The sequence below is a fragment of the Lactuca virosa genome, chromosome 8 (assembly GCF_052849685.1).
Source record: "Lactuca virosa cultivar CGN04683 chromosome 8, Lactuca_virosa_CGN04683_v6, whole genome shotgun sequence".
In the NCBI taxonomy this organism is placed as follows: domain Eukaryota; kingdom Viridiplantae; phylum Streptophyta; class Magnoliopsida; order Asterales; family Asteraceae; genus Lactuca; species Lactuca virosa.
In genome coordinates, this window is record NC_136433.1 from 336324171 (window position 1) to 336350838 (window position 26668).

The 26668-nt window shown below is 32.4% G+C and overlaps 2 protein-coding genes and 2 pseudogenes across 2 annotated transcripts; all 4 read right to left on the minus strand.

The window, feature by feature from the left end:
* Positions 1–268: 268 nt before the first annotated feature.
* On the minus strand, positions 269–1756 carry LOC145129897 (delta(12) fatty acid desaturase FAD2 pseudogene; annotated as a pseudogene).
* A 577-nt stretch (positions 1757–2333) lies between these two features.
* On the minus strand, positions 2334–3035 carry LOC145131809 (uncharacterized). Its single transcript, XM_079066458.1, has one exon. The coding sequence runs from the start codon at positions 3033–3035 to the stop codon at positions 2334–2336; it is 702 nt and encodes a 233-aa protein (XP_078922584.1).
* Positions 3036–3202: 167 nt separating this feature from the next.
* LOC145131810 (uncharacterized) lies at positions 3203–22232 on the minus strand. The gene is made up of 9 exons (XM_079066459.1): positions 22082–22232; positions 18317–18466; positions 17431–17487; positions 17263–17341; positions 5301–6241; positions 4763–5180; positions 4419–4525; positions 4072–4212; positions 3203–3804 (listed from the first exon to the last, which is right to left on the minus strand). The coding sequence occupies exons 1-9, from the start codon at positions 22230–22232 to the stop codon at positions 3203–3205; spliced, it is 2646 nt and encodes an 881-aa protein (XP_078922585.1).
* A 12-nt stretch (positions 22233–22244) lies between these two features.
* On the minus strand, positions 22245–24947 carry LOC145131811 (replication protein A 70 kDa DNA-binding subunit B-like; annotated as a pseudogene).
* Between the last annotated feature and the right edge of the window lie 1721 nt (positions 24948–26668).

Sequence of the window (26668 nt, forward strand, 5' to 3'; positions counted from 1 at the left end):
GAGAAAGAAAAGGGGTAGAAAAAGAAAAAGAAAACTTATCACATTCATTGATGTCATGAATGTTCAAAGTCACTAGCACATTTTTTTTTAACAGCCACTAGCACATTCATTAATGTCTTTAAAACAGAAACCCACAGCTCAATATTATTGGGATCAAGAATGATACATGAATGTTTGTGATCATTCTTCTGTTTTAAAAATGAGCATATAATTCGGAAATAGATCGAGCTAAGAAATATATACAAAACAAGGTTATGGGCAAGTTGAGTTTGGCGGAACAAATAATTGATTTTCTTGAATAATGATTAACTCATACTATAGGAAACTAGGCACTAAAGTGTGAACTTTATTTTAGATGCTTTGAAAACCAACACAAACCTCTAATTATTAAGCAACAGGCTTCACTTCTTCTATAGGACATACAAATTAATTGCAACAATCCATCATTAAAACTTATTGTCAAACCAGAAGACACCCTTGGCCTCTTCATTATCATCTGATTCAACATATACGCATTCTTTTGCTTCTCTATACAAGGCTTTCAGAACAGGCGTTTCATCAAACTTGTAATAATCTTTCAATATAGGCCTGATTGCTTTTGTGGCCTCCATCGCATGATAATGAGGTATTTTCGGGAATAAATGATGGATGACATGTGTATTAGCGATGTTGTGGCCTAACCTATTCATGATCCCATAGTCTCTATCAACTGTCGCAAGGGCTCCCCTCAACCAATCCCATTCTGTTGAATCATAGTGGGGCAAAGAAGGGTGCGTATGTTGCAAGTATGTAACAGTAACAAGTGAACTATTGAGAATGAGCAGTGGCGCAACATAAATACAAAAGACCCAGGTGAATCCTTTGTTCATTGCTAGAAGGTAGAGTAGGTAAGTGACAACAAGGATCCCAGCATCAGAAACAAAGATCTGAGCACGTTCATTTTTGGAGTAAATAGGGCTGTTTGGGTCAAAGTGGCATGCAAACCTATCATATTTCCTGCCAGCATAATTAAAGATCAGGTACAAAGCCAAGCCTAGGGCGTGGTTGAACAGGAGATGGAGGATTCGGCCAAGTGGGTTGTTTAGGTAGAGAAGTAATGAAGGGAGATTGGATTTTAGTTTGGGGACGAAGACTTCATCATTTTCAAGTGAACTAGTGTTGGAGTGATGGCGACGATGACTGTATTTCCAAGAGAAGTAAGGGACTAAAAGAGAAGAATGTAGCAGAAAGCCAACAGTGTCATCAAGCCATTGGTAGTTACTGAAGGCATGGTGGCCACATTCGTGGGCTATGACCCAAACACCACCTACGATAGTCGCTTGTAAGATCCAGTAAATAGGCCATGCAACGTAAGAGTGGTTTTGCGGGAGGATGTGGATGTAATTGGAGGCTATATAGTAGAAGATGAAGGAAATAGTTACGTCGAAAATAAGGTAAGAGAAAGAGTAGAGGATTGACCGATTAAAACAATGAGGTGGGATTGCTTTCTTGAGATCTCCAATGGTGAATGGAGGTTTTTTGTAGGGGACTCGTCGGAGGGGTTCCTCATTGAATTTTTTACTGCCTTTTTGGGGTTTTGGCATTTGATCTCCTGTACCCATTGTTCAGTGGCCTGTAAGAGAAATGACCCAGTTAAGCAATATGAACTTCAGGATGCAATACTTGTTAGTAGTGAGTGGATGGATGAACTCGTTAAATTGGAAAAAGAGTAGCATGAAGGCCAACATGTGGTTCATGTATAAAATACCTAGAATTGAACTTGAGATCTAAATTATATATTAATAGTCACATCTTTAGAGTATTTAAATTTGTCACGTCCCTAAAATAAGTTATGTCTATATTGTGTAACTAGGTTATAACCCGTGGTATAACCCGTGGCGGATGAGAAAATTAAAAATAATATTATTTATAATAATACTTAATAATTGAAGAATAAGAATAAACTTTTTAATAAGTAATAAATATAAATGTTTTATCAGTCGTGTCATAATTATATGATGTTTCGTTAAAATTACAAAAGAATAGTGGTTTTCATATCTGGTCGACAATTTGCATTTGTAGATATGTTAGGAAAATATCATTTTTGTATAATTGAATCAAAATTTAAAAAAAACATAAATTGATATAAATAATAAGATTGTACAAAGTTTTTATAAATTTCTAAAAACTTCTTTATACACAACGTTAGATGTTTTATTTGATAGTCTACCATCCTTATCTAAAATTAACAACTTTAATCTCTCTCTACTTTGAACTCTGGATAAAGCAACGTACAATTGGCCATGTGTAAAAACAGGATCCTTCAGAAACAAACCAACCTTCGATAAAGACTGTCATTGACTCTTATTAATTGTCATTGCAAAACATACAGCCAATGGAAACTGTCTTCTTTGAAATTTGAACGGGATCTTGTTTTCAGTAGGAGTTAGAGACATTCTTGGAATAAAAGTCCGGTTTCCAATATTACTTCCAGATATGATAACTGCCTCAATAACATGTTTTCCCAAAAATTTGACTTGTAGTCTAGTGCCATTGCATAAGTCATTTTTCTGATCAATGTTTCTCAATAACATAACTGGAACACCGACTCTTAAAATGAGATTATGGTTGGGCACACCTGAGACTTTAAGACCATTTAAAACATCAGGTGAGTATAAATTTTCATCAAACTGATCATGAACAAACTCAGACTGGCAGAGGCTATCCGAACTTAAATATTCTTTTTGCTCTCCTGGAATCAATTTTAGCAACCGATCATTTATTTCTTCAACAACTTCATTCTTGGGAGCAAGTATTGGTCTTTCTTGAAAATAACCCGCAATGTTGAAGTTTTCAAGAATCGAAGGATATACAAAATTGATTAATGAACCTATAGGATCACATGGATCTTTAATGAGAATATCTTTTGGAATATCAACAATTGCTTCACCATCATTCGGACCACCAACATTACCTTCTCCTATGTCCAAAAGCCAGTTTGAAAACCCCCTTATTCGATCAACAGCAGATGAATCGCTTCCAACAGTTAACCTCATGTTTTTTTGTTAATTTATGGACTTTGCATTGTTGCCATAAAAACGAAAGCGTTGACAATGTTTTGTCTACTGCCACCCGGAACAACAGGTAAAATTTGTCTGAAATCACCTCCAAAAAAAACCACTTTCCCTCCGAATGGAATATTTGAGTTTGTAGGATCGACAAATCATAATATATCCTTCAAAGTTCGATCTAAAGCTTCAAATGCATGCTTGTGTACCATGGGTGCTTCATCCCAAATGATCAATGAGGCTTTTCTTACTAAACTCGCAAGATCACTCTTTGAATTTATTCTACAAAAAGAATCCTCGGTAAGATTTATTGGAATTATAAATCGAGAGTGTGATGTCCTGCCTCCAGTCAATAATAATGAAGCGATCCCACTTGAAGCAACGTTTAAAACAATCTCTCCTTGGCATCTAATTGCTGCAGAAATTGTCTTCCAGAGAAATGTCTTACCCGTTCCACCATAACCATAAATAAAGAATACACATCCCTTATTATTTTTAACCTTAACCATTATATCAAGAAAAATGTTGCGTTGCTCGTCGGTTAATGAAACAAAGAGCCGATCAAAATCATTCTTCAAATTTGGTATGTCATAATCTAGCTCCTCGGCTATCAAACGATTGTTTGAAGATGAAACCAAATCAGCATCTGGGTAAGGCATCCTTTTATAGTTCTTGAGACTGGAATTGTTTCGGAGTAAAATTTGTTTTATCTCAAACAAAGTCAAGTTTTTAATTTGATCTTCATTTAGTGATAAACCTGTACGAACAATACTATAATAGTTACAACATATTAAAAAAGAGATTAAGTGGGACGTAAAATGTAATTGAGTGCATATTGGAAATTTATATGATATCGTTTTAATAATAATGTAATAAACATATAATACCTGGAGACTTAATCTCTTTTGTTGAGTATAAAGAATTCCATCTGACGGGTATTCCCATGTGTTTTCCCACACAATCTCTGGTTTACACAAACTGCTGGACAATAACATCGTAGCAAATAAGAAACGCAAATAAAAACCAGATCCAGAAAGACTTGCTTCCTTAATTGCTTCGATGTATTCTTTGTCATCATCCAAAAGGCCCAGATTATAGCATGCATCTTTAAAAGAAGAACAAATTTCACCATTGACCTTGCGAATTTCTTCGAAGGATTTTGGACCTTTCACTTTATTTAAAAGAATTCTTAAAAAATATGCTTCGCCAAGCTTAGGTGAAATGGAGTGAATTCTACCAATAGAAAATCCAACTTCCCTTGGCTTCCAAGTTTGAAGTTTAGGTTTCCAAACAAACTTGGTAGGAAATTCAAAATATGTAAGTTTTCGTGCTTCTTTATTGATCTCATTACACTTCATCCAAGATATGAACATTGAAGAAGCAACTGAAGGCCGGTCAAGAACATCTTCTCGTCTGCCTCATATACAACTTGTTGTTGGCCAGGCAAATGAAAAGGTACTCTAATCACAGCAGGATGCCTATAATGAACATCATATTTAAAAATTCTCCATGATGCTTCACATATATATATATATATATATATATATATATATATATATATATATATATATCTACAATCATAGTATTCTTTGATTTCATCCACTACATCGTTGTTCTCAGAATCATTATTGCTTTGCACCATAGCAACAGTCGCTCTATCAGGACTCTTGTTTATATATTTAAATAAATATTATATAGAAGATCCTTGATTGCACCATTCAACATTAATGTGTGCCTGATATCTTTTTAACAAATATTTGTTGTATGGAACAACATTTCTGTTATCTAACTGAACACTAGATTTTTCAACAAAATTTCCATCATTTCTTCTCTTATATAAAGGAAAACCATCTGAATCAACTGAAGTATGATTACAGAATTGCTTTGGAAAGTTTTTAGAACACGTTCTGTCCACCATGCATGGGCAATTGAATTTTTCAGCTCCACATGGACCGTGAATCATGAACTCCTTGACAAGTGAATACAATTCTAGATCTTCATCAATATTTGGAATCTCAGCAGAAATAATTGGATCGATATATTCAACTGTAGGAAGCTTGCATTCAGAATGCATAAACAGACATATATGACTATGAGGCAGACCTCTTTTTTGAAATTCGATTGTGTAAACCACTGCAAATAAAAATATACAAATAGGATAGAAGTTAGCAACTAAGGAAGATATATATATATATATATATATATATATATATATATATATATATATATATATTAAAGTATAATTTCAAATACCTGCTTGAAGCTTGCCAAAAATTTTATTTTCCCTTAAATCTTTAATAAATGCATCCAACTTAATCTTAAATAACCTACATAATATATACGGTCTATCTTCATGATGAAGTGGAGTGTCCTTAAGAAACCTTTGAACTTCTGGCCATTTTGGATTACACGTAAAGGTTATGAAAAAATCTGGATATCCAAACCATTTACATAGCAACATGACATCCAAATAGTTTTGCATCATATAACGTGCACCACCGGTAAATGAAGAAGGTAAAATCACACGTTGACCAACATTCGAAATATCTGTACTACCACGTGCTTGGTGATTACGCAGATTCTCATAAGACTCACATCTACTAATTTTTTGTTGCTTACGTATGAAAAATAATCGCTCGCTTTCAATCATTGTATAACCATCAACCAAAAATTGTTGAAACAACCTTTTTGCATTAACAAGTAGTGCGAACGATTGATCTCTATCTTGAATTCTGTAAGAAAAAAATTCTCTCATTGTACAGGTTGGGCGCTTGCTGTTACTTGAAGATGTAATACCTCTATGAAGGATGTCAACTCTATAACCATCATCGCCATATGGAAATAGTAATGGATACTGAAGAGCAAGGTAAGAAGGATGTAATTCACTGATACACTTTAGTAATCCTGATGAGGTTTCAACAATGATGTCTATTTTTTCAATTGAATTACAAATGTCACCGACAACTAAAACAGCTACCTCAGAAGAAGTTGGTAAGTTATATGTCCTTCCATCTTGTTCTCTTTTTCCGATTAATCTTAACTTCAAGTTAGCACCATGATTTTCATGAAGACTGTCTCTTACCATCCTATAAGACTTGACCAACGCATTGTTTGAATGTAACATAACCTTCAAAAATTCTATAATCTGGAGATCATATAATCTTGAAGTTGATGTAGAACCGCTCGTTGGTCCACTAAAAATATTAAAAAAAAATTATTAATGTTAGTAAAGAAAATAATGAATTGAAACGGTTTATTAAAATTATTGTAAAAATATACCCAATACTTGTCGATCTATTTGAAATCTTGTTCTCCGTATCATATGTAACACTAGTCAAAATAGGTCAATAGACAATCACATGTGATTATGCTAATCATGTAATGTGATTTTGTTAAACTAGTAATGTGATAAACGTGCTATGTATTTCATGATAAATTCTAACACAAATATGAACTTTCTTTATGATGCAACTCAAAGTATACGTCCATACGGTTCCAAAAATATAGAGAACGCCTGAATCTGACTTCGCATGAAGAAGTTATGATAAACCGAACACTATAAATCTCTATAATAAGATGAATTTAAAATAGACTTAGAATTAGCTATTAGAGTCTAAAAGAGAGTTGTAGTACTAGTAAATACCTACGCGTGCATATAAATAACGTCAAAAACGGAGTTTCTATGTGAAAGTTACGACCTTCCGAAGATACAGCTGTCAGAAACCCTAATCCGACTGAGCTCACGACGTGAGGAGTCATTTTTCCACATTTCAGATCTAGAAGGTGTGTGACGAGGCTACGAAGGGATAAGTTATAAGCTCACGATGTGAGCAAGGATATCTTACGACGTGAGGAGTCACATGGCCACCTTCCGAAGTTAGGGACGCAAATGGCAAGTCTACGGGGTGACCAGCCATGGCTCACGACGTGAGACTATATGGCTCACAACGTGAGAGGCCAAAAATCTTACTATAAATAGCAGGTCCGACTCTAGCCATTCTTACACCTAAACTTCTTTCTCCTCTCTCCTTTGCTGAAGCCCTCTTGCATCCCGAGCCCCGACGGCCTCGTACCGCTGACCGTTTCTGCTTAGACTACATAAAATCACGCTACTAGGGTGAGTTTCACGGCCCCACTTTCTAATATTTTCAGGGGAAAACGCATGCTAAATATTATATATACTTTACTATTATGTCTATATGATGGTACATTAGTATCAACGTAGATAGTTATGTTAACCGGGATATAGTTGTTCTAAATATAACATTTTGAATATATACAACTATTATCAACTTGTTAGCATGTTATTATACTAATGTAGATCTTGAGTTATACTTACGATTCTATATATATGTTGTGTGCGATATAGTTCCGAAGTTATATTCGGAAGTTCTATATGTTAATTTATAAAGTATGTTGCTATTATTGGTTTTATGTCAAGATAAAACTTGGTATGCTATATGTTGATTGTTGGTTTTATGATAAGATAAAACTTGGTATGTTATATGTTATTGTTGGTTTTATGTTAAGATAAAACCTGATTTTTCCTCAAGTTATAGCTGTTATACTATCTAAAGTAATACGAACTTAGGAGTAATGTTTAAAGGCATAGTCTAATAACTTAGGGTTTTAGACATGAAAATGCTTTTGTTGTTAGAGCTATAGGAACCTGTCGAAGTCTACATGAGTAATTGTATTCATCAACTAAGATTTAGGATATTAGTGGAAATCCTCTGAACTGTAACCGTTAATCCTGTGTGAGCGAGGAAGTCATGTATAATTAGTATACGGGTTGACCACCCCGCTTGTGATTGTTAGCTACAGTCAACCATAAGCAAGTGACGAACTATCCTTTTACTTGTTATTGTTCCGGCGTCGATGAAGCGTACGGTGTTGTTCTCATGGAAATCATGAGTGTTGTTTCTCATGGAAATCATGAGTGTGTTATTTCTCATGGAAATCATGACTGTGTTTTATCAGAGGTATTATGTCATAGCAGCGGTTACAGGCTCATGGTAGCAAATTGTTAGAAACATTATACTTTGTCGTATACAAGTATTAATGTTAAGTATAAGTTTCCCCTACTTATACCTTAGGCTCAAGGAATGTTTAGGTATAACACTTAATTGATAAGTAAACTATTATACCTAATATATATACTAAATGTTGGAGAGTTAAAATGATACTTTCAAAACTATACTTTTTGAGCAAGGAATGTTTAGGTATAACACTTAATTGACGTATTTTTAAGTGCATTTGTTTTCAGGAAATTGAAAAGCTGTTATGTATTCGAACAGGAGAAGTTTTACTATTACCTTTCTGTTCATTAAGAAGTATGCCATAGTCGGATATTATGTAATAAGTACTAGGAAAACAATAATGTAACTTTCAATCATCAATAAAGGTATCTATTTTCTTTAGTACTGTTCAATGTATGTTATATAACTGTGATACGAAGAATAACGTTACACCGCCCGGTGTTTCCGCCGACTGCTGGGGGTGTGACAGATTGGTATTAGAGCTATTAACTATAGTGAACTAGTACTTTCTTAGGAAAGCACGTCTATAGTTTAGGGCTTACTCTATTAGGTTCAGGTATATCCCTTAGCCTACAATAAAAAGTATTAATAATTTTTCTACTGAAGGACTACTTACGGGAGCGGTGACAAGGATAGACATGTCGATTTGGGTTGTTGGATTCCAGAACGGCTATATGCTAAAATGATCATGCCCTTTCGACTGTCCTGACTGGCCAGAGCCTTATCAGATAGACCTAAAGTAACAAACAATAATTAAAGCGTGAATACAATAAATAAGAATATAGAGTCATATATAAAAACTCAGACCCACGATGAGAATACACCTTAATACCCGGAATGTTTTTGATCTCAAGGATTTAGATCAAATATTCGAACTAAAGTTTATATGTGCGTAGATCCTATCACAACTAGGTGTAGGTGCGCAACTACATTTTATTATGATCAGATCATATGAACTATTTAATTTGGGAGTAATATTTGATAGACTAAACTCTTGGTGATCCAAAATGTATAGGAATTCGACATGGCACATTCACGAGAATGGATAATCATCGAGGATACGGATGAAGAATAGGAAGTTTCATTCCCCATGATGGTGGGCGATCCTTACTACCCTATAAATCCAACTACCTTTCATCCAATATCTTCTGACGATGGAGCACCTTTACCTTCCAACGAATGGGAAGAGAGTGAACCAATAGAAGAGAGCGAATCAATGGAGGAGACATAATCGGTGGCATCATCTTTACCACCAATGAACACTCTTTACCGTTAAGTTCCAGGAGGATCAAAGATGAAACGCACGGCACGTAAATCCATACCAATATGGAAAAGGATTAAGAAGAATCAGAAGGCGACCTCTTCAGGAAGTCATAGAGTTCAAGATGAACCTGCACGGATCGCACAAACCGTTGATAGGTGGGTGGCAGAAGAAAGCGCTGCTAAGATGTATGAGACTGGTCAATCATCTCAACCACATCCCCCACATTCTTCTGAAGTTAACACTTTATCTCAATTGTTTGAGAAAAGTGTGAAAATTGAAGATAAGATGGAAATTGTCGAAAGAAGGGCTACTCATCTCTCCAGAAGAGTACGAAGGCTAGAAGGACAAAGGACGCGAGATCAGGAATCGGTGATGGATGTCCATCATCGTATAAATTTCGCTTATAACGACATGATTACTCATGATGCAAGGATTGCAAAGTTAGAGCTCTACAATCAAACCTCAAGAAATGAAGAACGCACAGGAAGTCTTGAGCAGAGAACTCAAGCACTTAAGGAGCAAGTGGTTAATGTCACTGACGTGCTAGGCCATCACTTAGGTTTCTGGTAGATAAGCTAAAACTAGTGGTTGTGTAAATAGAAAAAAATTAGACTGGTTAAGGCAAGAAGAGTAAAGTTTATAGCAAGGATGTAGAAAACCTTGCAAATTTTGCAATGTTTATAGAAACGTTTCTCTTATAAGCCTAAATAAACTGATGTAACCGCTGGTAATAATATGAGGCATATATTACAGTAATCATTGTGTTATCCATTATGTTTTACACTTTGAAGAATAATTAAAGTATTTAGTACTCGTGTAGTAAATGACTAATTCTTCATGAAACTTATAAAATTCTTATTATTTATAATAGGAACTAAAACAAAATGCCTAGAAGGAGTAGTGCTCGGCTAAACCCTAGCCAACGATCATCACCACAACAATAACCACCAGAACCAAACCCCCCAATAAGTACAACAGAACTTGAAGAAATCATAGCTCAAAGAATTGTTGCGGCTCTATCTAATGTCACAAGAGGTGGACTTAGAAATGAAGGCCATGTAGGGACCGCTAGAACGTGTACCTACAAAGACTTTATGAATTGCAGGCCAAAGAGCTTTCATGGAAATGAAGGGGTAGTTAATTTGACTAGGTGGATAGAAAAGACAGAGTCCGTCTTTCAAATAAGCTTTTGTCCAAATGATTGTAAAGTATGATTTGTAGCATGTACTTTCGCTGATGCAACACTTACATGGTGGAACAGCCATGTGAATACAATGGGAATTGATACTGCAAATTCCATGAAATGGGAAGAGCTGAAAATGATGCTAGTAGAGGAGTATTGTCCTAGAGAGGAAATACATATGCTGGAACAAGAATTGTGGACCCTAACCATGAAGGGTTCAGAGATAAAATCTTATACTGCTAGATTTAATGATCTTGCAGTAATGTGTCCAACACTTGTAACCCCTGAATATAAGAAGATTGAGCGATATATCTGGGGTTTAGCATCGCTAATTAAAGGCATGGTGATCGCATCAAAGCCTACAACCTATGACATCACCAAGAGCATAGCTCATTAGCTAACCCTCACAGAGATCCAAGGAACAGTAGCGGTCTCAAAGGCTGAGTCTCCCAAATCTGGAACAAACAAGCGCAAGTTTAATGGGAAGAATCCCAAACAATCATCTGAGAAAAGACAAGAAATGGCAAACAATTATGCAGCCACGGTGGCAGTAACCACTCAACCAAAATCTTCATGGTGCAATCAGTGCAACCGTCATCATCCAGGTGACTGTTTTGTTTGCACGAAGTGCAAGAAAAAGGGGCATAGTGCTAGTTACTGCAGGAGCACAACACCTGTAACAGTCAATCAGCAAACAAATACTGGAACAGGACGTGGTGAAGGAAGAAAGTGTTTCGAGTGTAGCGAGGTTGGACACATCAAGAGAGAATGTCCAAAGTTAAGGAATAAAGGAGGCATAAGGCGTGGCAGGGCATTCGTGATCGGAAGCAGAGAGGCTATCCAGGACCCTTCGGTCGTATCTGGTACGTTTCTCATAGATAATTTATATGCTACCATACTCTTCGACTCTGGAGCAGATAGAAGTTTTATAACTCCGACGTTTAGAAAATTGTTAAATCATGAGTCTAGCAAATTAAAAGAAATCTATGAAGTAGAAATCGCTAACGATCAAAATGAGAAAACACATGAAATCCTAGAAAAATGTCTGTTAACTCTTAATAACTACATTTTTCACGTCAACCTCATGCCAATGCCTATCGGTAGTTTTGATGTCATAATTGGCATGGATTGGTTATCTTCACACCACGCCGAAGTTCTATGTTATGAGAAAGCTATACGACTAACCTTACCAAACGGCAAAGCCCTCATTATCTATGGTGATAAATCTAGGAAGAACCTCACAGTCATCTCTTGCACCAAGACTGATAAATATCTACATAAGAAATGTAGCGCATTCTTAGCCCACATTGTAGATAAGAAGAGAAAGACAAAAGAAATCAAGGACATACCTCAAGTATGTGATTTCCCTGACGTGTTTCCTGAAGATCTACCTGGAATACCTCGCGTCCGACAAGTCGAGTTTCGAATCGACTTAATTCCAGGAGCAGCACCAGTAATGAAATCTCCTTATCGGTTGGCTCCATCCGAAATGCAAGAATTGTGTAGCTAACTACAAGAACTTCTTGAAAAAGGCTTTATCCGACCAAGTTTGTCACCTTGGGGAGCACCAATCTTGTTTGTCAAGAAGAAGGACGGATCCTTTCGAATGTGTATTGATTATCGGGAGCTGAATAAGCTAACGATCAAGAATCGTTACCCGCTTCCAAGGATTAATGATCTATTCGATCAACTGCAAGGATCTAGCTACTACTCAAAAATAGATCTTAGATCAGCATACCATCAACTCAGAGTACAAGAAGATGATATTCCAAAAACAACGTTTAGAACTCGTTATGGTCATTATGAGTTCTTAGTTATGTCTTTTGGATTGACCAATGCCCCAGCAGTGTTTATGGATCTCATGAATCGTGTTTGCAAACCATACTTGGATAAATTCGTGATAGTATTTATTGATGATATATTGATATATTCACGAACCAAGGAAGAACATGGTCAACACCTGCAAATAATCTTGGAACTACTAAGAAAAGAAAAGTTGTACGCCAAATTCTCCAAATGTGAGTCTTGGATTAGAGAAGTACAATTTTTAGGTCATGTAGTTAGCAACGAAGGGATTCATGTTGACCCATCCAAAGTTGAAGCAATTAGGAATTGGGAAGCACCAAAGACCAACAAAAGTGCGTCAATTCCTAGGACTTGCTGGCTATTACCGCAGATTCATAGAGAATTTCTCCAAAATAGCCAAGCCGCTTACAACACTAACCCAGAAGGATACAAAGTTCAACTGGGAAGACAAACAAGAAGCTGCTTTTCAGAAACTGAAGCAAATGTTGTGTAGTGCACCAATCCTATCCCTTCCAGATGGGACAGAAGATTTCGTTGTATACTGCAGGGATTGGGATGTGTGTTGATGCAAAGAGGAAAAGTTATCGCCTATGCATCACGACAACTTAGGGTGCATGAGAATAATTACACTGCCCATGATCTTGAATTGGGAGCTGTAGTTTTTGCACTAAAAATCTGGAGACATTACTTATACGGTACTAAGTGTACTATTTTTACCGACCACAAGAGTCTCCAGCAGATCTTCAACCAAAAAGATCTTAATATGAGACAACGAAGATGGGTCGAATTGTTGAATGATTACGAATGTGAGATTCGTTATCATTCCGGAAAGGCAAACGTGGTAGCAGATGCCTTGAGCCAGAAAGAATATATTAAACCTCGTCGGGTACGAGCATTAACTATAACTATCGATTCTAACTTTACCGCACAAATTAGAGAAGCTCAACTTGAGGCTCTAAAAGAAGAAAACATCAAGAACGAAGCTTTGCGAGGAATGGAAAAGCAAATTATACAAAAAGATGACGAAACACGACACTTTATGAACCGAATTTGGACGCCTAAGTTCGATGGAGTCAGAGACTTTGTCTTAGAAGAAGCCCACAAGTCCAGATATTCCGTGCATCCAGGTTCTGACAAAATGTACTTAGATTTAAAAGTACATTATTGGTGGCCAAACATGAAGGCAGAAATTTCTACTTATGTGAGCAAATGCTTGACTTGTTCTAGAGTAAAGGCAGAACATGAAAAGCCTTTAGGTTTACTTCAACAACCGGAAATACCTGAATGGAAATGGGAGCAGATATCAATGGACTTCATCACTAAGTTACCTAAAACTCCTAGTGGGTTCGACACTATTTGGGTAATAGTCGATAGATTGACTAAGTCCGCCCATTTCTTACCAATTAAGGAGAACGACAAGATGGAGAAGCTGACTAGAGTTTATCTTAAGGAAATTGTCAGATTGCATGAAGTTCCAAATTTTATTATTTCTGACCGAGATAGTAGATTCACTTCACGGTTTTGTCAATCTCTACAAAAATCCTTAGGAACACGTCTAGATATGAGTACAGCTTACCATCCACAGACTGATGGTCAGAGCGAGAGAACCATTCAGACTTTAGAAGATATGCTCCGAGCCTGTGTAATAGACTTTGGAAATGTGTGGGATACTCATTTACCGTTAATTGAGTTTTCCTACAACAATAGTCATCACACCAGCATCTAGGTTGCACCGTTTGAGGCTCTTTATGGACGAAAATGTCGTTCCCCAATATGTTGGGCAGAAGTTGGAGATACGCAGATGATCAGAGAACGTACAGGCGATACCTTACGTACTGGACCAGAAATAATCCACGAGATAACTGAAAAGATCGTGCAAATTAAGGATCGATTAAAGGTTGCACGTGATCGTCAAAAGAGTTATGCTGACGTAAGACGTAAGCCTTTAGAATTCCAAGTTGGAGATAAAGTAATGTTGAAGGTCTCTCCTTGGAAAGGCGTAATTTGATTCGGGAAACGAGGCAAATTAAACCCACGGTATATAGGACCTTTTAAAATTCTAGCAAGAATTGGTTCTGTCGCATACCAACTCAAGTTGCCTGAAGAACTAAGTAATGTGCACGATGTTTTTCACGTATCAAATCTCAAAAGATGTCTATCCGATGACACTCTTGTTATACCTCTCGAAGAGATACAAGTCAACACGAAACTCAACTTTGTAGAAGAACCTGTTGAGATCATGGATCGAGAAGTCAAACGATTAAAGCAAAGTCGTATTCCCATAGTGAAAGTTCGATGGAACTCTTTAGGATGACCTGAATTTACTTGGGAACGTGAAGATTAGATGAAAGAAAAATACCCCCAATTGTTTGACAAAACCCCATCCATAAGATAAATTTCGGGACGAAATTATTCTAACAGGGGGAGAATGTAACACTAGTCAAAATAGGTCAATAGACAATCACATGTGATTATGCTAATCATGTAATGTGATTTTGTTAAACTAGTAATGTGATAAAAGTGATATGTAGTTCATGATAAATTCTAACACAAATATGAACTTTCTTTATGATGCAACTCAAAGTATACGTCCATACGGTTCAAAAAATATAGAGAACGTCTGAATCTGACTTCGCATGAAGAAGTTATGATAAACCGAACACTATAAATCTCTATAATAAGAAGAATTTCAAATAGACTTAGAATTAGCTATTGGAGTCTAAAAGTGAGTTGTAGTACTCGTAAATACCTATGCGTGCATATAAAGAACGTCAAAAACGGAGTTCGTATGTGAAAGTTACGAACTTCCGAAGATACAGCTGTCAGAAACCCTAATCCGACTAAGCTCACGACGTGAGCATAGAAACTCACGACGTGACGAGTCATTTTGCCACATTTCGGATCTAGAAGGTGCGTGACGAGGCTACGAAGGGATAAGTTATAAGCTCACGACGTGAGCAAGGATATCTCACGATGTGAGGAGTTACATGGCCACCTTCTGAAGCTAGGGACGCAAATGGCAAGTCTACGGGGTGACCAGCCATGGCAAACGACGTGAGACTATATGGATCACGACATGAGAGGTCAAAAATCTTACTATAAATAGCAGGTCCGACTCGAGGCATTCTTAAACCTAAACGTCTTTCTCCTCTCTCCTTTGCTGAAGCCCTCTTGCATCCCGAGCCCCGAAGACCTCGTACCGCTGACCGTTTCTGCTTAGACTACATAAAATCACGCTACTAGGGTGAGTTTCACGACCCCACTTTCCACATGCTAAATATTGTATATACTTTACTATTATGTCTATATGATGGTACATTAGTATCAATGTAGATAGTTATGTTAACCGGGATATAGTTGTTCTAAATATAACATTTTGAATATATACAACTATTATCAACTTGTTAGCATGTTATTATACTAATGTAGATCTTGAGTTATACTTAGGATTCTATATATATGTTGTGTGCGATATAGTTCCGAAGTTATATGTGGAAGTTCTCTATGTTAATTTATAAAGTATGTTGCTATTATTGGTTTTATGTCAAGATAAAACTTGGTATGCTATATGTTGATATTGTTGGTATTATGATAAGATAAAACTTGGTATGTTATATGTTATTGTTGGTGTTATGTTAAGATAAAACCTTATTTTTCCTCAAGTTATAGCTGTTATACTGCCTAAAGTAATACGAACTTAGGAGTAATGTTTAAAGGCATAGTCTAATAACTTAGGGTTTTAGACATGAAAATGCTTTTGTTGTTAGAGCTATAGGAAGCCGTCGAAGTCTACATGAGTAATTGTATTCATCAACTAAGATTGGGGATCTTAGAAGAAATCCTCTAAAATTTAACCATTAATCCCGTGTGAGCGAGGAAGTCACGTATAATTAGTATACGGGCTGACCACCCCACTTATGATTGTTAGCTACAGTCAACCATAAACAAGTGACGAACTATCCTTTTACTTGTTATTGTTCCGGCGTCGATGAAGCGTATAGTGTTGTTCTCATGGAATTCATGAGTGTTGTTTCTCATGGAAATCATGAGTGTGTTATTTCTCATGGAAATCATGAGTGTGTTTTATCAGAGGTATTATGTCATAGCAGCGGTTACAGGCTCATGGTAGCAAATTGTTAGAAACATTATACTTTGTCGTATACAAGTATTAATGTTAAGTATAAGTTTCCCCCTACTTATACCTTAGGCTCAAGGAATGTTTAGGTATAACACTTAATTGATAAGTAAACTATTATACCTAATATATATACTAAATGTTGGAGAGTCAAAATGATACTTTCAAAACTATACCTTTTGAACTTGGAAAATGTATTATTTTTATATGGATTCAAAACCTGTGGACTCACCAACTTTATTTTGACATATTTTTAAATGCATGTGTTTTCAGGAAATTGAAAAGCTGGTATGTATTCGAACAGGAGAAGTTTTACTATTACATTTCTGTTCATTAAGAAGTATGCCATAGTTGGATATTATGTAATAAGTACTAGGAAAACAATAATGTAACTTTCAATCATCAATAAAGGTATCTATTTTCTTTAGTACTGTTCAATGTATGTTATATAACTGTGATACGAAGAATGGCGTTGCACCGCCCGGTGTTTCCGCCGACGATTGGGGGTGTGACATCATATATGTATAACTGACAAAATTTTGGTTTTGATCCACCAGTAGGTAAAAGACTTCCCATACTATGATAATTTTGACCGCTAAGTCTGAATATGTATGGTGTGTTGTCTCTGTTGATGGATGAATCGACTTTGCCTCCCATGGATGTAAATGAAAACATTGAATTGTAACGTCGAATGTTCTTCATGAAGTGTTTGCTTTTAGAATCTACGGAACGGTAAAGATTTTTGTAAGATGAGGGTGCTTCTTTTAAGGGTGGTAGCTCAACTTTGCCCTCTAAGCGATTCATCTACCCATAATTTTGCATGACAAATCTGACATATAACAATTTCATCTCCATGATCCAAGTAATCTGTTGAATGAAAAAAAAATATAAAGATTATAAAAAATAAATTATTTAATAAATTTAAATAATATTAAAACTATTAGAATTATGATCACCTTTTGATATACCGCGGAATTTATCTTCGACAATATGATCATCATTACTTTCTTCATCTAATGTCAATTCAAACACATGTATAGAGGATATATGCGGAGTCTTCCTTTTTAATTGATGTTTTCCTCTTGGTAACTTGATTGATGAAGAATTCTGGATCATTGTCGAAAAATTACCGGAAGACGTGGCATTCACAAACATTGAATTATGTTTGTTAATAGATATTGGTGTTTAAATGTTATTATTGTATATATAATTGCTTGATAAAATAAAGATACCAATTACAAGGTTACCAATAGTTATGATTTATATAAAAGTAAAGTTTACATTTTTAAATTCGTATATTTATAAACGCGTACCGTTTGAAATGTTAGAAAATGGAGTTCTAACATTTAAATTTGTTGAAGGAGAATTATGAATTATTGTCGAACGATTGGTGGATGTTGTGCCAATGCAAAACATTGAATTATGTTTATGAATAGATAGTGGTGTTTGAACATTATTATTGAAAATATAGTTGTCTGATAAGATTAAAATACAAATTAGAAAGTTAGAAATTGTTATGAGTTATATAAATATGAAACATATATTCTTAAATTCGTGTATATAGAAGTACGTACCATTTGAAGGAGGATGAATATTTGTATGTTGATGTACATATGATTTGGCTGAGTTTATATTTTCCTTTTCTAAAGTAACGTTTGTATAGTTATCTGTAGATATTAATCTAAGACGACGACTGAAGACATTTGTTATATAATTAGAAATAATGGTTAGTACTAATAAAAAAATATTAATTTTTATAAATACTATGAATTAAAGAGTGTTGCAAATTTTATATAATTTTTATATTTGCATATCAATTGTAAAATAAACGAATATAATTACCATTATTCGACATGTAAGAAGCATATGTAATAGAGGAATTTTGACGGGTTGATGCGCTTAGTAACACTTTGGATTTTCTATTATCCAAATATAACTTTCTAACTTTTCTCCTCTCTTTAGCGTTTGTAGATGCTGCAACGTTATTTGAACCTGTAAAATAGTAGAAAACAACTTTAAGTCAATATTTTATATTAAGTGCAAATATATTTTAATTATTTTTTTTTAAAATAAATAATATATTTAAAACTAAAATAAATAAATAAAACATATTATAAATGCAAAATAAAGAAAGAAGGTTACCGTATTGGCTAAAATTAATAGCATGTGCAGTAGGTGTATAATGAGACGATGATGTAGTACGATGTTTTTTGGATTTTTTGTTATCCTAATATAACTTTCTGTTTTTTCTTTTTTCTCTAGTGTCCGTTGCATCCATATTCTTGTTCGATACATAATAACAATAAAAAAGTACATTGAAAAAGAAAATTAACAATTTGATAGTAAATGTTACATACGATTGATAGCTTATGTAATTTGTATAAACTTAATTTGACGAATTAAATACTAATCAAATACGAAATAAATGATATTCCAAAATCATAAAATTACATAATCATATATAAATAAAATTTACTTAATAAATTGTTGAGCATAATAGATAAAAATGGCAATTTAAATAGTTTATGTCAATTTAAATTACAATTTAATAAATATAACATATAAATATAAATTTTGAGGTTATTATTTAAATTATAGTTCTTTTAATATTAATTGGGTATATATATATATATATATATATATATATATATATATATATATATATATATATATATTAATAAATGATATTCCAAAATCATAAAATTACATAATCATATATAAATAAAATTTACTTAATAAATTGTTGAGCATAATAGATAAAAATGGCAATTTAAATAGTTTATGTCAATTTAAATTACAATTTAATAAATATAACATATAAATATAAATTTTGAGGTTATTATTTTAATTATAGTTCTTTTAATATTAATTGGGTATATATATATATATATATATATATATATATATATATATATATATATATACCAATTTAAATTATTTAAATATTATTGATAGAAAAATTAGAAAAATAAAAGTTATTTCTTTTTATTGTTTTTATTTAAAATAAAAATAGTAATTACTATTTATTGTTTAACAACAAACCCACCTACACGAAAAGCAATCATAATTACCCTCTTTTCCCCCTTTGCCGTAATAGAAATGAAGACCTAGAACAATGTTATAGCAAAATCGATATATCAGCAATCAAGATTAACAACTCTAAGGTATTCATTTCAGAAATCTATAGAAGTTTGTCCATTGGTATCGATGAAGGCAGAAAGTAATATATAAGCAATGAATCTGATTTGAACCGAGTAGTCAGTTTTTATCGATAATATACGATGTAGAAGTCACAGAATGAAGGTACGAGATTAGGGGTTGAAGATGTGATGATTGAAGGCAAGAAATTATCTAAATATACGTACAAAACATAGATTAGTTGGAAGAAATTATACCTGATTATTTTGTACAGAAATGATGTCTTTCGAAGAACCGATCGAAAACTAAAGTGGTATGAAGAAAAATTCGAAATACTTCAAGACTGGAGAGACAATCAGCTAACTTTCAATTTGAATGAAATCATGATTTTCATACTTTCTGCATAATAGTTTGAAAATTTAAAATTCGAATTTGGTAGATGTTAGTGTTAAATCTGTTCAAATGTTATTCCGATTAATATGAGTAAATAAGTTATTAATATATTTTTATATACCTTCTGAAATTAGATTGCAATTTTTTAAAAGATTTGCCAAATATTAGGGTTAAATATATGCAAAACGCAAGACAAACTCATATTAATGTTAATGTATTTGAATATTTGATTACTGAATTAGCATTTACAAAAAAAATCATATTAGTGTTTAGATATTTATTTTTTTTATACAAATTGAGGTCATGTTGAAATACTAATTCAACATCTATGAATGGCATCAGATGAATATGCTTGCCTATATTATTTTCCAGAATCAAATTACAAAAAATATTGTTCAAACTAATATCCTCGTTTTTACATATTTGATTCAATGACATAGTTAAAGTTGGCAAAGTAAATCATGATCGATTGTTAATTAAAAAAATTTAACCATTATATATATATATATATATATATATATATATATATATATATATATATATATATATATATATCCGGTTATAGTTATTATTTTGTCAAATTATTAATATTTCTGGATCTTTCTGATATTTAATTAGAATATAAGAACAACAATCTGCATACTTTTGTTATATGGACAAAAAGAATGACATTATTTTTAACAGCTAAAAACTCAAAAAGAACAATAACATCTTTGGGTAATCGATTCTTTAAAACTAATTTGTAACCCAAAACTAACAATGCTTTGTTTTGTTACAACATATATGAAAATAATTATGTAACCCATATAATAAGATGGTAACTGAACATTCTGTCAATTATAGGGTTATTCTGTAATTTATGTAACACAAAATTGCTAAAAGGTCAGGAAACTGATGTAGAATATGTATAATAAGAAAAATATCATTTATTTGTGAATTTATTTACGCAGCTACTTCATAGCATTTTCCCTCGGCAATAATATTGCGAAATGAAATATTAAAAATGCCCTTTTGGTCATTTAAACTCACACTACAGTAAATCAGGGGCATGATATGGAAAAAATTTCAATTTCAATTACTATCTCATTAAACCAAAAACATAATTTGTCAATTACACATATGTTTCTTTTCCCATAAGTTCCTTCATTTTCGTCATCCAATCTAATCTGTATAAATTCTTTCAGTTAACATCCTTATAATTCAACTGTGAAAACTTAAAATAGAAAAAAATAATGTTTAATTTATTTAAATGACCATTTTACCCCCAAAATAGACCTGAAAAATCTAAATTTTTAAATTCGTCTGTAAGAACATGTACTTTTACATTTGTATGTGATTCTTTATTAGTTGTTCAGTATGTTTTTCTATTTTTTATTTGTGTGACTGTTCATGGAAATCGAAATTTTCATATAGTTTTTGTATAAAGCATAAATTATTTAAGAAACCCACTAAAACAAAAATGGTGCTAAATAAATGTTTCAAAATTCCAAAGAGAATATAAAACTACAAGAATGTAAAATAAAACTAAAGTTTATTAATATAAACAAACATATATTTTCAAACTTGATCTTAAAATCAAAAGTTAAGCAATGTTCTCCAATTTCACCTTCATAATCTCTTTACCGTGTTGACAAACATCAGCATTACTCTTGAACTGAAACTTAAGTTTTTTGATATTGATCATATTTATCATGCTCTTTTTCACCCTTGTTATATCGAAAACCTTTTTTTTTTGGTATTTTTAGCTTCCTTATAACTCATTGTTTTTTGTTTATACATTACATATAGAATGTATGATTCTGTATTTAATAAACAACCGAATAAAGATGGAAACCCATGATGGTATAACAAAAAATATGGACAAATTTATTCATAACATGCTATACAAATATAGCATCACAAACCATTTAAAAATAAAATGATAGAATCCAAAGTTTTAACCTTAAAAAACAGAATTGTTGAAACATGAAACCAATATAGTTTAAAACCACCATGCAAAATAAAACTGAAAATTGTTCATGAAATTCCAAAAAATAATTCATTTCCAAATTAACCACAAAAAGCCGAGTCAGCCACTTTTTTCCAACTTCACCTTCAACAACTGTTTTCCTGGACCATCTGGAGATACTTTTGGAGTTTTTGAGGACGATAAGTTTTCATTCAATTCTTTATTAAAGACTTCTTCTAGATTTCGTTTGAAAACGGGTATAGTGTTGTTAAACTTCATTGGGCTTGTTGCTTAGTTTTTGTCAACAGTGGAAGGAGTTATGTTGTCGTCAGTTCCAGAAATTGCATCCTAAATAAACAATTATACAACATTGTTATTTAAATCGAAGTATTATTTTATAATATATTTATCTAATGTAACATGCATAAAACCTTTAGAGTTCTGTTATCTTGAGATTCGAATTCGCCCAAACCAATATCCAGAGAGTGTGTTATACCAGTCTGCAAAAGACAGAAAATAACAATAAAATTGTTTTAAAAAAAACCCATAAGAACATATAGTTAGCAACAAAAAAACAATAATCAACAAATTAATTACCTGTGAATCAGTAAACTTGTTTTCGAGTTTTTCAATTATATCAACATTATCACTAACTCTAGTAATTCCATATTGATTGGTTTTTTTGACACATTGAAATCCGTAACAGAAATCTTGAATGCCAATTTTAGACCTTTCAATGCATTAACCTCCCCCGGAAAAAATTCAGTTCTGTCTCCACTCTGCAACGAAAAATAATATAAATACAACTTGGTGCAAGTTCACATATATACAAAACCTAATAATCATTTATAAATATTCAAATGACTTTCATTCTTTTAACCAACTCCTTTGCTGTACTCTTCAAAAGATATCTTCCTTCTTTTTCAAACATTGTTAAGGTGATAGTCCCGGTATTATCTTGCACACGTATCGGTATCATAAATCTATAATAGGTTTACAAAATATATTATTAATATACATGGAGTAAAAAACATTTTTGTATGATTATAGTAGAAAGAATAACCTCGGTACAACAAAAGTTGTTGTTTTTGTGCAATTTCTGTTATGACATTCATTAGAAATTAATTTTGCATTTGATTGATGAACATCAGTATCATCTTTTGCATCATTAACCTGAGCACAGTAATTGCAGTTTGTACATGCGGGATAAAACAATCTCTTATTTTGCAATATCCCCTTTATAGTGCCAACTATAATGAAATATGTTTTCTGCATGAAAAAAGTTTTTATTTATAGTATTTTATTATTTTATAAGTTTTATTTAAGTAATTTTGTTTATCTTTTCTTATCAGGTAAAAGTATCTTTCAAACATTAAATTGATGATTATTTCACCTTTGTGAGGAAACATCATATTCATTATTAGAAGGTTATTGCAACATTATTCAGGTATATTTCAAATTTAATATTTGCATGTTAAAGATTCATTTTGATACATATAGAGATATAGTTGTTATATTACATTCGTATATAGAAAAGTATTTATATTTATAATTTTATAATTTATAATATATATAAAACAATATTTGCAAACCATTGAAACAGAAACAGTTCAAGATATTTATAAAAATACAAAAAATAGATATATCAATATAAAAGTTTACAAAATTAAAATAAATACCTCAAGGGGTTCAAAAATCTCAGCAATAGTCTTCACCTTAGTTCTAACTATGAAATCATCAAATCCAGAAAGTTGTTTAGATTCATTAACTGAAATTGTATTTGAAGACGGATCAGGACGATCATCCACATCTAAACTGTAAATTATATAAAGTATACATTATTAGTATTATTGAAATGAAATGTTGTATAATTAAAACCTATATGAAAATGCGTTACCTTTTTTTGAAGAGAGTAATATCATCAATGTCAGAGTTAATGAACAACTTTGAAGATGTAAAGTAGGTGTTAACACTTGGACGATCTTTAATAAAAATAAAAATAATTAGTATAACAATCCAAGATGATTAAGTGTGTTGATAAAATAAAAATATACCTCTCCAAACAGTAATCTGTGCAAACTGAAGTATAACAACAACATGTTGATTTGGTGAATTTTTATCTATGTAATTCTGCATCTTGTACGCATAATCACCCCACAAAATTACACGGAGTTGCAAAGCACTGAAAAGTGAACAATTGTTTATTAAAAGTCATTTTTTTAACATAATATAGACTACAAATATAAAGATATAAAAAAACATACTTTGCATCTTGGATGTGAATGGTTAGCATGTGTTTAGACTTATCTGAATTATCTCTCATCATCTCACTAACAACAACTACTAATCCAATAACATCTGTAAAATAAAAAAACAATTGAATGAAGAGTTGTTTAAAATTTGAAGAGATTATATAAATTAGATAAGCGTAATTAAGACCAATTAAATTTTTAGTTTATAACGGGAATTATAAATACTAACCAACACATGTATCTTGAGGATGTAGAAATGAGAGTATAGATTGATACTCAACAAATGAAAATCCAAATTTAGATCCAGAAAATTCTGCACATTCTGTAACAACAGTATCTTGGACAAATGTTAGTTTTTGATCTTGAGGAGTTAATTTGAAACTACCGGGCTTTTGTGATGCAACACTTGGACTTGTGATGTAAAAAACTGACCCATCCTTTAACAAATTTTTGAATCGATACAAACATTTTTTGTAGACAGTAGCTTGAATTTTGCTCCCATATAAAAAAATTATATACCATAAACAAAGAAGTAATTGTAATTAAGTGTTTAAGTGTAAGAAATCATTAATATGTAGAGTGTAGATACCTTTTCATCAAGTAAGATTAATTCAATGGCCCAAATGTCATCCTTGTTGTAGAATGACATATGTTTCCACAAGTTTATGACACGAACTTTTAGTGTCAAATCGTCACTCAGCGCATCCACATCATCAATCAAAGTGACACTGCGATCACCCATTTAACTGAAAAAAAATACAAATTTATATAAATTTGATGAAAAATATATGTAACAGTTTGGGCTAATTTTTGTTTTGATTTTTTTTTTATCAATCCAAAGTAGTTTTAAAAGTAAACCAATTCTGAAAAGACAAGGTTTCTGTGCACTTATATGTATTATCTATACAGAAACAATAGTATATAAATGTTATTCTTAGTTAACAAAAAATAAAAGATATAATTTTCAAATAAGGCATAAAGGGTAAATTTGTCCAACATATAAAAATAATGATAAATAATGTTGTAAACATTTTTCTTATTAAAAGATTCGAAATACTTCTTTACAATTTATATCCATAACAGCTTCGAAGTAGCTTTCTTATTGATATAAAAGGTAAAGCTGTCTAACATTAGAAATATCCATACTTTTTTACAATCTATAACAATGTACTAAACCAAATAAAAAAAAGGGTTCTCGTGCACTTCTAGGTTTTGCACAGAAACAAAAGCATAGAAAGCTTATTCGTATTTAACAAAAATTAAAACATATAATTTCATTCTGTTTAAACCTTTTTAATTTATATAGTAAACCTTTTTAATTTCTATAGTCACCATTTTTTTATGGTGATTAATATGATGAAGTTATGCATTCTGTGTCTAAGTATGAGAAAAATGATGGTTTTGTCTATAAGATATTACACAAAGTAATAGAAGGAGAAGAATATAGATATATAATCAAAATAAAAATAACAATAACAATAACATAATTGCATGGTTTATATAGAAAGGAAAAAACAGAAGGAGAAGAATAACGACATTGTTGTTTGGGGATGCCTTACCAGAATCGTAGTGTTTTATGATTCAGCTAATCAGCAAAATGCGAATAGGCAAATATTGGAAACGAATTCAAAGGTTTCGTATTTATAAGTAAAAGAAAACATTCAAATTCGAAGTTAATATTTTATTTGATTTGATTTGATTTAATTCCTATTATGATGCAAATATATTTGGAAAAATATAAACTTATTAAAAACTCATTGCTGATTTTATGTGATATGATGGATTTTAATGCAGGTTTAATAAGGAAACAAATTTGCTGATTAGTAGCAGAATGTGTGGATTGGGCGGTCAAAGATTGATAACAAACAAAATTTTCGTTTTATACTATAGTGATTTTATTTAAATTGAATTTGAATTTGAATTTGAGTTTGATTAGATTACACTCCGTTAATTTAGGTACTGTTTGTTTTTTCGCTGCAGATCTGCGTGGCCTCTTCTGTCTGCGCCGCGCAGACCATGCACAAACATTAGCCTTTGCAGATTGTTTGTTTTTTTGAAGACTGCAGACCTAAAAATGTCTGTGCGCCCTCTTCTTGGCGCAGATGTGGACTAGAGTCTTCTAACATCTTCAGCCATCTTCTAGCCTAAAAAAACATATATATCTTTGTTTTTTTTAGTTTTTTTTTAATTTATATTTTTTCCAACTTTATTAATGATAAAAAATTTGAAAAAAAAAATTAAAAAAACTTAAAAAAAACGTTCGACGATACAAATATGATATTTTTGACAAATTTATAAATAAAGATTTATTACACTAATAGTCGTTGAAGTTGTTTATATAAATATGAAAAAAAAATCATAATATATTCTTATATTTTTTGCCAAATTTTGTAAAACATTATTTAATACAGTATCGTCAATTTCTCGAGAAAATATTTATGGTACGTTTTTAATAGATTTAAT